General features: G+C 44.5%; 1 protein-coding gene across 1 annotated transcript in view; it reads left to right on the top strand.

Moving 5' to 3' along the window:
• LOC111236098 (EH domain-containing protein 4-like) overlaps positions 1 to 16,560 on the top strand; it is a 29,904-nt gene that overhangs the window by 3,273 nt on the left and 10,071 nt on the right. Inside the window, exons 2-3 of the mRNA XM_022764710.1 lie at positions 4,479 to 4,655; positions 5,765 to 5,862. Of these exons, the coding sequence (XP_022620431.1) occupies positions 4,479 to 4,655; positions 5,765 to 5,862 (275 nt within the window). The remainder of the gene's footprint in view (positions 1 to 4,478; positions 4,656 to 5,764; positions 5,863 to 16,560) is intronic.

The raw sequence follows: 16,560 nt of genomic DNA, 5'->3' as shown, positions 1-16,560 counted from the left end.
CCCACCCCCCACCATGGTGAACACTAGTCTTCATGAACACACACCCTAAGATGTTCAAAGGTCACAAAAGCATTATTCTACAAGAATTAAGAAAAGACGTTTGAGTCTGTTCAACCTCAACAAGAGCCGCGTTCACACATCTGACCTTTGACCTGCAAATTCAAACAGTCGTCCAATAGAAACTGTTCAAAACTGATGAGTCATTCTATAATAATAATAATAATAATAATAATGATGATTCTTGTTTCTTAATTGTTTATGACACCAGACTACAAACTGCAGCCTCCCCCTCACGGACTGTGTTACACCTGTCCATCATCACTGCTCAGTATTTCGTAATCAGTGAAATCAGACCTGTGACATCACTTCCTGTTTTTGTTTAGAGTAATTTGATTAGACCGAAGGCCGATCTGATCGACGTCTTAATGAGAAAGCTGCAGCTGCTGAGCAGAGGATGAAAAGTGAAATTAACCCTTGGTGTGTGTGTGTGTGTGTGTGTGGGGGGGGGGGGGGGGGGGGTTGGTGATTTTGGTGAATTAACTGATCAAGAGAAAAATGGAATTGAGAAGAATTGTGATAATCAGTCATAACTTAAGGAAGTTTGTCCTGCAGCCTGATGGCAGTGGGAACAAAGGATCTTCTGAACCTCTCTGTTCTGCCAGAACGTGACGAGTTGCTGCTTTTCCTTGTTTAATATATTTTTAGAAACTAAATGATTTTGAGTTTTGGACAGTGATGGCAGAACATCACAGAGCATCTAATGAAATGTGAAAGAAATGAACCTTCATGGAGCAGGTCTGAAGTTTAGCACCAGCTTTAGATTTGGTTATCAGTGCAGCAGCCTCACAGTTCATGCCTTTGTTTCAACACGCTGAGTCAGAGCTGCTGATAAGTGTCTAAGACACGTGTCCGACAGGCTGCCGGAGCTGAAGGTGACAGTCGCCCTCGAGGACGAGCCGGTGGCCTGAGTGTCGGGACGCAGAGCTGATCCTGCAGAGTGAGGCCTGAAGCAGAGTTACAGCGACTGTCCGCCTGGATCCCTGACAGCAGAGACGAGCTGAGACCTGCAGAGTCTGACACAACCACCGCTCGTCGTCAGCCTCAGTTAGAACCAGATTCGAGCAAAAACAAATCTGTGGTTTCTGCAGATGAAACCGGTTTAACTGCTAGGCAACAATTCCTCCAGCTCCTTTGTAAACTTGTGAAAACTCTGCAGGAGAATTCAGGTTGGTGAATGCAAAGAGAAGATTTATTGGGAATTACATCAACAGTGAAGTTACAGACAGATTTTGGCTGTTTTGGTTAAAATTCTTGCCTTTAGCTCGTAGTGGATACTTACTGGAGCTCAAGGCTTCGAAATGTCACTCTGTATATTGCTGGACTTAATTAAAGCATGATTATCTAATTAATGAAGACATCAGTGCGCAGAGGAGGAGGTCATTATATAAAGCTCCATGTTTCTTCTTCTGTGTTTTATTTGAAGTGTTGATCCATCAGAAGATATAAAAACCATCTCAGTGTAGTTTTACATCTCCTCTCTCAGGCTTCTCTCTGGAGCTCTAGTGACAACAGGTCAGTGAGCCAATCAGAAGAGAGGAGGCTCTGAGCCTCTCTTCTGATTGGCTGACTGTTTTCTGAGTGATCCAATTAAAATACAGCAGATTTCAGGTAAAAACACTCAGAGAAACCAAATCCTGCAAGGTTTGGATGGTGGGTCCAGGTGGGCGGGGCTTGGTGACTGCTTCGTTGTGACATCACAAAGTTCCAGAAGTCCTGACGGCTGGTTTTAAGGCTCAGTTTCTGAATACAGGCTGTGTGCATTTCTCTGTGGACTGAGGCTTTGATACTTTCACAGTATTAATATAGAAGCTAGAACTGATCTATAATCACACTACACATGGACACAGACCGTCACACTGGAGGAGCTTTAATAATAAGTTTTAAGAAAACGGAAACACGCCTGGTGTTTGTTATCCGAACCCTTCAGTCCACCACTTCCTCTCACTCACTAAAACAAACGTGTCAGTCGCTGTGGCTGTTTCCATCAGAGACTTTTATGTTAATGTAACTCCTTGTAGTTTATTTTCTACAGTGATTGTAGAAGTCGGTGTGTGACGTTAATCTCTCTCTGCATGTTTCACCTTGTGCTGCTGCAGCCTTCATGTTTATGGGAAACAAGAACTTTATTTTGGAATTACAAAACAGGCAGATGAAGCCAGCATGTCTAAGAAAAATAAAAAAGACTTTGCTGGAGTGTCCTTGAACGCAGCAGCAGCAAGTGCAGGCGCCGTTACTGACCAAACTGTTGAAGCGACTTGATGTGACTGATGTGACATCACGCCGCATCAACTGAGCTTATCTCATGTCTGCAGACCAAGGGTGTGTGTGTGTGTGTGTGTGTGTGTGTGTGTGTGTGTGTGTGTGTGTGTGTGTGTGTGTGTGTGTGTTTGTGTACATGTCCGGTACAAACATTCATATGTTGGCGACAAACCAGAGCAACAGAATTGACCAGTAAGTTCACGTCCAACACACAAGCTGCAGAGAGATTTTGGCTGCTGTTAGTGTGTGTGTGTGTGTGTGTGTGTGTGTGTGTGTGTGTGTGGGTGTGTGTGTGTGTGTGTGTGTGTGTGTGTGTGTGTCACAACAGACACCCCACCCTGCCCGGAGGAATGCTGTGAATCATGCGAACTGAGAGGAATGCTGTGAATCATGGGAACAGGTTGCCAGTAAACTGCAGAGTTGACAAATTTCATTTTCTTCTTCTTGTTCTTCTTCTTCTGTGACGGAGGTTGAAGTGAAACTAGCAGAGTTAACGGTGGTCCAATGAGCGGCTCGAGGACCACAAACAGGTCGTGGTGTGGTCGTCAGTAAAAAACTTAATATTAAAATCTATCAAGGCGGGAAAAGACCCTGTAATATCCTGATCCTGCAGCTGATGAACCCACAGTTGCTTTATTTTATTTCCACTTCCTCCGCTTCTGTTTGAAGCTCAGCCCGTCGCCCGCAGCGCCGTGACCTCACTCGACCGCGTTGACAGCCCCTCCTCCGTGTCGCTGATGGCGACCTTCGTGTCATCGTTTTCAGAGCGACTAACCGCTGTGTTGTTTACAGTGTCAGTTCACTTCTTGGGAAGTTAAACTCTTGTGTGAGTGCTGTCTTCAGCTCGGCCCTGATAGCTGCTGAGATGTCCATTTCTGCTTCTGGCCGTGGGGAGGGAGGTTGGACGCCACGCTCCGTAGTTCTTAAGGACTGTTGTATTTGTATCTTTGGAGCTTGAAACAACGTTAAACGGCTCCACTGACTCACGCGTTAGAAGATTCTACTGACAGTGGATTTGAGGAAACGGTGCCCTGAAAAAAATAGTTTTAAAGAAGCTAGGGTCAACACGTCCGGCTCTACAGCGCCCCCTCTAGTAAGACTTTATCACTTGTGTCGTGCTGTTTTTGAGTCTGTGTCGTGAACACAAACACACACTGATGCTAAAAACATCAGCTTCCTGCAGCTTCTTTTCCCTGAGTGATCTCGTCTCTGCGGCTCGTTTCCTCAAAGCACCAAAGAGAAGCTCAGTGAGAACATGACGCCTGACAGCGACTGACCTCTGGGCCGGGTGATGTGCGACACTGAGCCGGTCGGAGGTCGCAGTGAACGCTCCCTGGTAGTTTTCCATCTTTCTCTCTTTGATGTCCGGGTGGATCTGTCGGGCGGCGACAACAGGAAGTCAGAGGACAGAGACTCGCTGCGGCCATCTTCCATCGCTTCCTTCCTTTCTCACTTTTCTTTAACGAGGAGAAGCGTGCGAGAGGTCGGCGAGGTCAATGTTGAGATGAAAGGACACGAAAACGCAGAACGAACAGATCCACCGACTCTGGGTCAGTCAGCAGGTTGAAGTCTGTTCGGATCACAGAGCTGAGGCAGAAGGTGTCACACTAACACGGGTTGGTACTTTAGCAGCAGGGCCGACCCTATAAACACCAGTGTTACTGACTGACTGAGTGATGAAGCTGCACCATTGGTCAGAGAGTCGCCAACCAGCAAGCGCAATGTCGGGCTTTCCCTCCGCAGACAGACACAACGAGCTTCCAACTTCCTCTCTGATCATTTTACGGTAGAAACACGTGAAACCATCAGCTCAGTCTTCATCGGTGTCGGATGTGTTTGGTGATTTTTGTCGTGGTTAGAAAATCAGGATTTGAGCAGCAGCTTGGACGTGACACGTCGTCTTAACGGACCGCGTTTCAGTTGCTGTTCCAAACTTGTTCTGTTGTCATGACAACAGAGACAGAAAAACATGTAAACGAGAACAGATTTATTGTGAATTCATGTTTCTAATGCAGTGCTTCCCAAAGGGTTTAAATCCCTGGAGCCTCTTTACTTGACTGAAGATCAGTCATCGCTGCAGTGCAGAAGGAGATCAGGGCAAATTCATTCATTCATTTCATTCAGAGAGTCAGCTGATGTCTCGTCTGTTCTCCTCTCAGGTATCTGTTGGAGCAGGATTTCCCGGGGATGAGGATCGGTCCGGAGCCGACCACCGACGGCTTCATCGCCGTGATGTACGGCGAGAATGAAGGCGTCGTCCCCGGCAACGCCCTGGTGGTCGACCCCAAAAAGCCCTTCAGGAAACTCAACGCGTTCGGAAACTCCTTCCTCAACAGGTAAACACACACACACACACACACACACACACACACACACGCACACACACACACACACACACACACACACACACACACACACACACACACACAAATCTTGCCAACTCCTCACACCACACTCCTGTCACTGCTTTCCTCAAAACACTCGCAACCTGGGAAGTGGCTGCCTTCACCCCAGACTGAAGCGTAAACACACACACACACACACACACACACACACACACACACACACACACACACACACACAGGCGGCTGTCAGATTCCTCAGAGTTCGTATCAGGGGTTTAAATTTAGCTAAAAACACTCGTGTCCAAACGTATTTCCTCAGTCCAGAAATATTTTGAAGAGGAAATGGAACGACAGTCGACCCTCAGACTGTGTGTGTCTGTGTGTGTGTGTGTGTGTCTGTGTGTGTGTGTGTGTGTGTGTGTGTGTGTGTGTGTGTGTGTGTGTGTGTGTGTCGGTGTGTACCTGAGGAATCCCATCTCATCCCGGTCGCTGCAGCGGAGGAACTTTCCACAATAAGTTATTGTTTCCAGGGGGAAGTGTGTGTGCGTCACCTCGTGTCAGAGCGGCCGTTTTGTTTTTTCCCGCTGCCAGCCTGCAGCTCGCCAACACGCCGCGGCGATTTATAGCTGCTGCATTCTGTCAACTAAAATTAACTTTAAATGTAACAAACACACACACACACACACACACACACACACACACACACACACACAAATACTATTTATAGCAATCAAAGTCGCAGCCTGTCAGATTTATTGTTTATATCCAAATGAAAACAAACCAAAATGTGATAAAACTGGAAATTAAAGTCGTGCTGTTTTCATGAAATGTTTATTTTCCTGAGAGTTTTTTTTTATTCTGAAGGAATTAACTTCAGTTCATATATTTTTTAATTTGGCTGCTGACACTACGGTGGCTGACGAGGGCCAACGCGCTGCAGCGGCACAAAACACGAAGGAGAAACGAGCTGCAAATACAGAAATGATGCAACGACTAAAACACAAGACACAGTTCAGTATTATGACGACTTACATACTCTCCTGTGTGTGTGTGTGTGTGTGTGTGTGTGTGTGTGTGTGTGTGTGTGTGTGTGTTTTCAGGTTCATCTGCTCTCAGATGCCCAACCAGGTTCTTCAGAGCATCAGCATCATCGACACTCCTGGTATCCTGTCGGGGGAGAAACAGCGGATCAGCAGAGGTACGAGCTGCGTGTTGTGAGGGTCAGAGCTGAGGGCTCAGACCTTTATACTCGGATATACACATGGTTTTAAACTGACTGTAATTACCACATACGCTGCAGCTGTCGATGTCCTCCGCAAAGGAAACACAAAGTCACACTCTGACTGGTTGTGGCTTTGAGAAACAAAATGTCTTTTAATGTAATTTAACAAATAAACTTAATTCTAATGCTAAAAATAAAAAAACTAGAGTCACCACCTCGTGGTTGTCTGCCGCCTCCAAAACACTTATCTTGTTCTCGAGACTCGAGATGTCGCGTTCACAAGGCCAAAACCGTGGTTTGTGAGATCCCCGTGACCTTGACCTTTGACCTCCAAAATCTAATCAGTTCATCCTTGAGTCCTGGTGAATGTTTGCGTTAAACTGGAAGAAGTTTGGTCGAGGCGTTACTGAGATATCGTTTCCACGAGTATGAGACGGACGGACGGACAACCTGAAAACATAATGGCTGCCGCTCTGACTGTTGCCGGGCAGGTTAGTGTTTCCTGCCACCGTGTGTTTCACACGTGTGTGGACTCGACTTCCTCAGAGGATAAAAAGCAAGTTCCTATAAAGCAAATGACTGCAGACCTGGTTTAAGGTTTGGTGATGGCTGGTGTTGTGGGTGAGCAGTGATTATAGTTATGGTTATGGTAATGGTTATGGTTATAGTTATGGTAATGGTTATGGTTATAGTTATGGTAATGGTTATGGTAATGGTTATGGTTATGGTTATGGTTATGGTTATGGTTATGGTAATGGTTATGGTTATGGTTATGGTTATGGTAATGGTTATGGTTATGGTTATGGTTATGGTAATGGTAATGGTAATGGTAATGGTTATGGTTATAGTTATAGTTATGGTTATAGTTATAGTTATGGTTATAGTTATAGTTATGGTTATGGTTATAGTTATAGTTATAGTTATAGTTATAGTTATGGTTATGGTAATGGTTATGGTTATGGTTATGGTTATGGTTATAGTTATAGTTATGGTTATGGTTATAGTTATGGTTATAGTTATAGTTATGGTTATAGTTATGGTTATAGTTATAGTTATGGTTATAGTTATGGTTATAGCTATAGTTATGGTGATGGTTATGGTAATGGTTATAGTTATGGTTATGGTAATGGTTATGGTAATGGTTATGGTTATGGTAATGGTTATGGTTATGGTAATGGTAATGGTTATGGTTATGGTTATGGTAATGGTAATGGTAATGGTTATGGTTATGGTAATGGTTATAGTTATAGTTATGGTTATGGTTATAGTTATGGTTATGGTTATGGTTATGGTAATGGTTATAGTTATAGTTATAGTTATGGTTATAGTTATGGTAATGGTTATAGTTATAGTTATAGTTATGGTTATGGTTATAGTTATGGTTATGGTTATGGTTACAGTAAGTCTCCAGGACATGAATGTGAGTGGAGGTAATGTCCTCTGAAGTGATGGAAACATGTTGGTCCTTTGTGTTGTTGCGTAATAGTCCTTGAGATTCTTTCACTTCCTCATATTGTATGAACTCCGGGAGCAGGAGGCCTCCGCGTTCAGGCGTCACTCAGCTTTTAACTCAAGTGTAATTTCACACTGAACTTACAGGAAGCTGAGGTCAGAGGTCACAGTGTCCTAACAGCACAGGCAGCACGCTCAGGTTATGTTATGATGCTGGTGTTTGTCTGAAGGTCCGACGAACATCTCAACAACTGTTCGACCGTTCATGTTCCCCAGAGGATGGATCCTCCTGACTTTAACGGTCCTCTGACTTTCCCTCCAGTGCCTAATCTATCTGAGTCTGAGTGACATGTTTGCTGTCGGTGCCGAGTCAAATATTCAACACAACCTGCAGATTTTCATTTACATCTTCCGTCATTATTCATGGTCTTCAGAGGATAATGCATCTTGATTTTTGTGACCACCACAATAACAGCATTGCTACTTGTACCTCCCCAAAAAGAAATCTAAATGACTGGACGGATATTCTTGAGATGTCACGACCCTGTTTCCCCTCCCCAGAGGATGAACCCTTCAGATTTTAATGACCTGTATGTCGTCTAGTGCCACCTTCACTTTACGTCATTATCACTCCTGGAGAGACTCTGTTGATCAGATCTAGCAGAGTGTTAGAAACAGTGAAATATTATTGGGAAATTTTTCGTTTTCACTTCTTGTTTTTTGACTCTGTCTGTTTCCTCTGATGAACCTTTCACCACTTTTCATCAGCTGCAGCTGCTGATCTGAAACCTCAGGAGTTTATGAATGCAGATCTGAAACCAGAGAAACTGACGGACAGGAACCAGCTGTCAGGGACGTTTCTACAGAACCTTTCTTTAAATCTGAATTACCAGCGTTACACCTGACTGTGGAGCTGGTTCTATTAGTTATATATCATGAAAAAAAACAGTGTCGTCTTTAGTTTTAGCTTTAAAAGTTTTTATAGGCACTGGTAAAAGACATAAGGGATTATCAGTTAATGAGTTTGTATGAATGCAGAGTCTGAACCTTTCTGTTCGGAGTTATCAGTGTGAAAAACAGAACTTATTTCTCAGATATTTCCAGTTTTATTTCTCAGGAAAAGTGAGTCACAGCTGCTGAAGTTGCCGCGTTGCAAAATGTTGACTGAAAGAATTTTAGTGGTTTTGTCTCGGTGTAGTTTAATGATACGACTTTATAATCATAGCACTGATGTAATATCAAATATCGCAATATTTCCAGCTTGTTTTTTTTATTTTTTTTTATTTTATTTTGTCAGTCGTGTTAAACTGTAGAAGATGTGAACGTGTACACACTTTATGAAAACACAGGAAACTTTTAAATTCAAACTCTGGTGCTGGGATAAAAAAGAATTATAATTTTCACTTTTGTTGAGAGACTGACTTGCAGTGTAAACAGGCGTTGTTCTTGTGGAGAAGACATCATCTAGTGGTACATTAGAAAGTCCCTCCAGGAAGTCGCGATGTCGAGATCGCAATAATTAACGCAAATTCAACCAATCCCTGTGAATTCTGCGGGATCTTGCATTTTTGTCCGATCACAGCAACTTTTCCGCAAATTTGATCAATAATCATCAAGGTCTCCCTCCAGTTGAACCGATTTGCACCAATTTTAAATAGTTTTATAGCGCTGCAACATTGTGGTGGAACCACAGATGTAGAGCTGCCGGAGCCGCCGGAACGACGCTCCACTACTATTTTCTTCTCCAAGTGATGAAATAAAATATCTACAGGTCAAATCATCCGGTTGATATTTATCTATATTTTTAGAGCTTGAAGATCCAATCATCACTAAAGACTCTGTCATGTGGAGAGCTGATATAAAAACACATGCTCAAAGTTGTCATATTGACATTTAAGGTGTATTGATTGATTTCCAAACGTCAGTCAACATTCCACCTTTAAAGATGGCGGTATCTGCCGGTAGCCTCTGAGCTGCTCAGTGAATTAAATCTTTGATTAGTAAAGATGAAAAGACAAAAAATATCCTTTCCCTAAGTTTTAATTCATAAATCCATGAGGAGTGTAATCTCTTGTTCTTTTTGTGATTTGTGACTGAACTGGATTTATTCCCACTGATAACAGTTGTCTTCGATTTTTAATTAATTATTATTATTATAATTATTATTTTTAATGAAGATAGAGACAATTTTTGCAATTTTTATTTTCTCCTGCAGTTTCATTACAAAAAAAACGTCTAAAAACATTGTAACTTTCAAGAAAAGCTGCAGAGAAATCAGGTGTTTTAGCCGCAACAATCCCAAATAAAGCCTGTGAAGTCCTGGAGGGACTGATTAGAGAAGCTGCATCGTAAAGTGCTGAAATTTGCAGGTTTCCCTCGTAGTTTGGCCTGTTTCTGAATCATTCGTACAGTTTGGACTCTTTGCAGAGGGTTTGATACGACAGCATTGAGATGTTGGGTGTGGATACAGCACTCGCACTCAAATAACTCTGACCATACTCTCAGTGTTGTAATGCTGTGGGGAAAAACTCCTGTTAGTGCTCAAAAAAGCCTCATGAAGGAGTCCCTCAAAGATCCTTCTGAGGTCCCCACGTGGTCTCAGGCTGAGGAGCCCATAAAAATTCCTCAGAGTTATGGATGTCGTTGAAGAGAAGCTGTTACAAATTTGGCGAATGAAAGTCAGCGGAGAGTAGAGAAAGAGATCTGTGAGCGTGACAGCAGCTGCTTCTTCAAATACTTCTTGTGGAGGGAACCACAACATTCGGGGGGGGTAAAGTTTTTCTTCCCAAAACTTTACCACCTTAACATCCAGAAATTATTTTTTTCTTCAATTTGGTAACAAAAGTGTAAAACAAACAACTGACTTTTACATTCATCAGTCGCAAAAATCATTATAAAAACAGTCAGAGAAACCAAATCCTGCAAGGTTTAGATGGTGGGTCCAGGTGGGCGGGGCTTGGTGACTGCTTTGTTGTGACATCACAAAGTTCCAGAAGTCCTGACGGCTGGTTTTAAGGCTCAGTTTCTGAATACAGGCTGTGTGCATTTCTCTGTGGACTGAGGCTTTGATACTTTCACAGTATTAATATAGAAGCTAGAGCTGATCTATAATCACACTACACATGGACACAGACCTTTACACTGGAGGAGCTTTAAGATATGTTTATTTTCAAGTATGTTAGGGCTGCAACTAACAATTTTTTCATTATGGATTGTTTTATTTACAAACTGATTTATGGCCTTGTTTATAAAATGCCAGAAAAAAGAAGAAAAATCCCAGATGACGTTTAGTCGGATCATAAATCCAAAGACACTCAGATATTCAAAAAGAGGGTCAGAGTCTGTTCTCCTCCTCTGGTTGAAGAAACCTTTCACCGTGACGGGATCAAACTCTTCACTCTGTCTCTGTCGCTGTTGTATTGAGTCGGCCTGGATGACGGCTGCAGTTCAGTTAAAAGATCTCAGCTGGACGGGTGGAGGGAGAGAGGGATGGAGGGAGAGAGGGATGGATGGATGGGAGGGATTAGAGGGAGGGACTGAGGGCCACAGGAAGCGGCGGCGGGGCGTTCCCTCCATCTGGAAACATTTAGAGCTGCTCAGCTGAGGCTTGAATTCCTCCTGAAGATGTTCAACAGGCCAAGTGTGACTCAAAACACACACACACACACACACACACACACACACACACACAGAGGCAGGCTGACATCAGCAGCATCACTGACAGATCGAGGGTTCAGTTTCTGCAGCTTCTGCTCTGAAACAGTTTTTTACCTTTTTCGTTGAAAATACACATTTCTGTTTTTTGCATCAGACCAGCTGATCTGCACCGATGAACAGTGCAGGTGTGTTGGGTGCAACCACAGGTGTGTGACCCTTGTGAACCCTGACCTCACCGTGTTTCATCACACTCATTTGTTCAAAAAGCGAATCTCCAATTAAACTTTAATCTGCAGTTAATGAGTCAAGATGAACTCGGAGACGAACGGACAGAAACAGTTTATCAGTCAATAATGAAGAGAGACGGTGATAAAAACACATGCTCAAAGTTGTCACATTGACATTTAAGGTGTATCGATTGATTTCCAAATGTCAATCATGCATTACATAATCAGTAAAAGAAGCGACGACCTCATACACTCATAAAAAGCTCAACGATACAAATTCATAAACTCATGAGGTTATTTTAAAGATCAGCTGTACGTGTGAATAAGACAGAGCAGAGGAGAGAAATGCACTTCTGGCGTGAACAGCTGTGTACTCTATCCCTTGGTGACTGCTTCGTTGTGACATCACAAAGTTCCAGAAGTCCTGACGGCTGGTTTTAAGGCTCAGTTTCTGAATACAGGCTGTGTGCATTTCTCTGTGGACTGAGGCTTTGATACTTTCACAGTATTAATATAGAAGCTAGAGCTGATCTATAATCACACTACACATGGACACAGACCTTTACACTGGAGGAGCTTTAATCCCTGCTGGAAGCATTAGAATATAAAAATACAAATGTTGTTGAACGGAGGATAAATGAACCCTCATGCTGTGTTTTTGTAAATCTGGTGTTAGACGTGTTTCTGTGTTTTATGGAAACATCACAGTCGTACGTTTGGCTGCAGATCGTCTGCAGGGTGGAGCCGCCGTCTGCTCAGAAGCGCTCAGACTGATCTGCTGCCAGTCCGCCATCGTCAGAGGGCGGAGCCTCACAGTGGCCTCAGAGTGAGGACGGAAACATGATGTGTCTTTTAATTATAGTTCGATGAAGTTTAGAACAAACTGAGGAAAATAACAGATGTTGTTTAAATGTCTTTGTTCCTTCTTTTAAGCGACATGAACCCTGTGAAGAAGCTGAGACTGAGGTTCTGGTTAAACGTCTGTATTTCAGTGAGTCACTGTTGGACTTGAGCCTTACTTAAATTCTTCAGTCTGACCATCAGCTCGTCTTACTGGGCTTTCAGCCAGTCATCCCTCCCTTCTTTCCCTGGCTCTGTCCTCCCTGTCTCTGCCCACTCCAGTCCACTCCAGTCCTGGCTTCTGGTTTCACTGGGCTGCTGCTCCATCACCATCAGTCCTGATCCAGTGAATGAACTCAGTCACCCCCGCTGCTCCGCTGCTGCTCCACTGGTGTCAGGACGGCTTTCATTAAAGGAATAGAGAGACATCATCAGAGGTGTTGAACTTGGGCCGGAGCCAGGCTAGCTCCCCCACCCCCGCTTTCAGTCTTTATGCTAAGCTATGCTAACCATGTCCTGACTCCAGCTCTGTACTGAACACACAGACGCCTCTGTGACGTTTTGAATGTCAGCATCGTTAGCACAGCCAGGTGTTTGGGCACCTTGCTCGAAGGCTAACCTAAAACTAATTCATTTTCTGGCTAATTAGCTAGTTAACGAGCTAAGCTAACATACCATATAGCTACGGTGAGGGCAGACACTGATACCTTCTACGTTCAGTGTCTTGAATTAGCTGAGGTGACGCCGAGCAGCTAGCTAACTGTGAGGGCACCCACCTGTCCCTCAAAGAGGCCACGCCCTCAATCCTCCATAACTGTAGTCCTTAATAAAATGTAAACAGGAAAGTTATATAAACAGGTGAGTTATATAAACAGGTGTCATGAAGGAGGAAATTAGCTCTAGAGACCAAAACAGTTTTTGTACCAGGCTGTAAACATGTTTATTTCTGCTGTAAAGTTGGACATTTTAACATGGGAGTCTATGGGGACTGACTCACTGTTGGAGCCAGACTCTAGTGGTCATTAGAGGAACTGCAGCTTCTGGTTCTTCACTGTTAAATGTTGAAACGTTCCTTTAAATGCACCAAAACATTGTTCTCAAGCAAAGAGGTGGTTCAGGTAGAAGCTGTAGTGAACCGTGACAGCTGTGGATCAGCTGAGCTCAGCAAAGTCCAAAATACTGTGAAGCAGAGTCGTGAAGTTGGCAGTTGGTCATGTGACCGCTTTCCAACACAGAACCGTCGCCCTCCATTCTCTCTCTCTCTGCGTTCCTCTGTTGAACTATGAACACGTTTTTTCCCAGATGTGATTACAGTAGGTCACAGCACAGGAAGTAGTATTGTTAGTGTGGAGGCATTTCCCTCCGAACAGGAAGTGGAACATGTGAAGTAAGAAGTCGTCCTGTAACAGAAGCAGCAGCTACAGTCAGAGGACAGACCTCTAATGTAACTCTGCAGGTGTGTCCTCCGTCTGTCTCTCAGGTGTGTCCTCTGTCTGTCTCAGGTGTGCCCCCTCTCTGTGTCTCAGGTGTGCCCCCTCTCTGTGTCTCAGGTGTGCCCCCTCTCTGTGTCTCAGGTGTGCCCCCTCTCTGTGTCTCAGGTGTGCCCCCTCTCTGTGTCTCAGGTGTGCCCCCTCTCTGTGTCTCAGGTGTGCCCCCTCTCTGTGTCTCAGGTGTGCCCCCTCTCTGTGTCTCAGGTGTGCCCCCTCTCTGTGTCTCAGGTGTGCCCCCTCTCTGTGTCTCAGGTGTGTGCTCTGTCTGTGTTTCAGCTGTGTCCTCTGTCTGTCTCAGGTGTGTCCTCTGTCTGTCTCTCTGGTGTGTCCTCTGTCTGTCTCAGGTGTGCCCTCTGTCTGTCACAGGTGTGTCCTCTGTCTGTGTTTCAGGTGTGTCCTCTGTCTGTGTTTCAGGTGTGTCCTCTGTCTGTGTCTCAGGTGTGCCCTCTGTCTGTGTCTCAGGTGTGCCCTCTGTCTGTGTTTCAGCTGTGTCCTCTGTCTGTCTCAGGTGTGTCCTCTGTCTGTGTCTCAGGTGTGTCCTCTGTCTGTGTCTCAGGTGTGCCCTCTGTCTGTGTCTCAGGTGTGCCCTCTGTCTGTGTCTCAGGTGTGTCCTCTGTCTGTGTCTCAGGCGTTCAGCTGTAATGAGTGTCATAGGTGAAGGAAATTTCCTGGCTGCTGACTGTATTTACTGCACACACACAAACACACACACACACACACACACACACACACACACACACACACACACACACAGTGTCGTGTCTCCTGGGACGAACACCTGAACCCGCAGCTGTAACCTGAAGCTGTGAGGACTCTTCCTCTTCTCACCATCAGACATCGTCTCGCTTCATTTATTCATGAACAGACGATTCCAGGATGGAAAACCTCCGACTGATCCGGTTCTCCAGCGATCAGCCGATCAACTGATGATCAATCTGTTCTGATAATCGATCGCTGTCTCAGTCATTTATAAAGTGAAAAGCTCAAACCTTTGTCAGTTCCTCAGGCGTCTCCGTGTGTCACAGGGAACTGAAGAGTTTTGGTTTCCGGCTGTTGATCAGACAAAACAACATTAAAGACGTTTAGAGATCGATTGTGAACTTAATTGGCAGATTTATTGATAATTAGCTTATTGATATCCTTAAAAGCAACCATGAGTACTTCATTTAAAAGGTTTCTCACAGGAGAACAGATCAATAATCATAATGTAATTATATGTATATGGATCTGTGTGGGCTGCTGCTGTTAGCCTGTTAGCCACATTAGCTCCCACAGTTTATATTTACAGCTCCACCTGTTCCCCTCCCCCTCCAGCTCTTGACCAGGTGTGTTTGAGTCTGACTGCACTGTGTCGCTGTGGTGTGACCATCATAAGACCTTGATGACATGATACACCTAACTCCACCCCCCACCCCCATACCCACACCCACACACACACACACACACACACACACACAGACACACACACACACACACAGATTCGTAGACGTCTGGTTTTGTTTGAAGATGCTGGTGAATCACATTGATGCTGTAATGATGACTGGAGCCTCTGGGGGGCGCTCACAGCAACATCACATGGTCAGCACATTTAGAAGCACAGACTTCAGTGAACGCCTGGATGGTGACATGCTGAGTGTGTGTGTGTGTGTGTGTGTGTGTGTATGTGTGTGTGTGTGTGAAGTGTAAACTAGATTTTAAAGGTGACCTCACTGTGTCTAGAGCTGAGTCAGAGGCGGAGACTTTCTGCTGTTGTTGACTGTGGACTGAGACTTGACGTGTCAGCGTGGACGAACAGAGCGGCGGCCTCTCTCACTGCGACATGACATCATCTCTGTCATCCCTCCGGTGGCGTCTGTTCATGCGGGAAGGAGGATTTCTGCCTCCAGTGTTGAATACAGCGTTTAAATAAAGTGTTTAGAAACTCAACAGACACGTGCTCTGGTCCCTGAACACACCGTCCACTGTTTCCATAGGGACTGATTGTTTGGTTTAATGTGGCGTATGTGTGTGTTGAAGTTCAGTCTTCAGCAGGGAAACAGTGACAGTCTTAACTCAAGGTCCACTTACTAGCTTTTTTCCAGGGCTTTCATCCATATCTCACAGTCTTCTTTCATCAAACTCAAAACTCAGAATAACTTCACTTATCTGTTAGGACCTTCATGTTTGTAAATAAAGATGGACGTCACTTCTTTGACGGAGCGGTGTGGGCGGAGCCAAGACTTTGGTGCGTGTTGGTTTGTGACAAGCATATGCTCACCCACCTGTCACCCAAAGAGGCCACGCCCTCAATCCTCCATAACTGTAGTCCTTAATAAAATGTAAACAGGTGAGTTTTATAAACAGGTGAGTTATATAAACAGGTGTCATGAAGGAGGAAATCAGCTCTAGAGACCAAAACAGTTTCTGTACCAGGCTGTAAACACGTTTATTTCTGCTGTAAAGTTGGACATTTTAACATGGGAGTCTGTGGGGACTGACTCACTGTTGGAGCCAGACTCTAGTGGTCGTTAGAGGAACTGCAGCTTCTGGTTCTTCATATTGATGCTTCATGTTTCAGCCTCGGTGGCTGCTGATTGGTCAGCACATAGTCGGTGTAAAACAGTTTAAAAGAGGCTTGAGAGTCTGAGCTGGATTCTGAAGGTGGTTTTTAAACATTTATACATTTTCTATGTAAAAGCTCAATGCATCAGATAATTGTAGTGGAGTACAGGTAAGAATACAGTCAAACTGCCTGTAACAGCATGTTCAACAATGTGCTGAGCTGAGGTGAATCCTATGGGAAACTGTGTCACTGCAGCAGCACAAAGAGGAAACAGAGAAATCTGAGTCCTGTGTGTTTCTTCTGTTGGAGGAATTTTTAAAAGCTTTTGTCTCCGTTTAGTTTCAAGTTGAGGAGCCGAGTGTCGCCCAGTGTCAGAGGGACCACACCCAGACTGCCACAGATCACTTTACACACACACACACACACCACACACACACACACACACCACACACACACACACACACAC

The sequence above is a fragment of the Seriola dumerili genome, unplaced genomic scaffold (assembly GCF_002260705.1).
Source record: "Seriola dumerili isolate Sdu_G_001 unplaced genomic scaffold, Sdu_1.0 BDQW01000565.1, whole genome shotgun sequence".
In the NCBI taxonomy this organism is placed as follows: Eukaryota; Metazoa; Chordata; class Actinopteri; order Carangiformes; family Carangidae; genus Seriola; species Seriola dumerili.
Note: the sequence above shows the minus strand (reverse complement) of the source record. Positions and strands in the feature narration are given on the sequence as shown.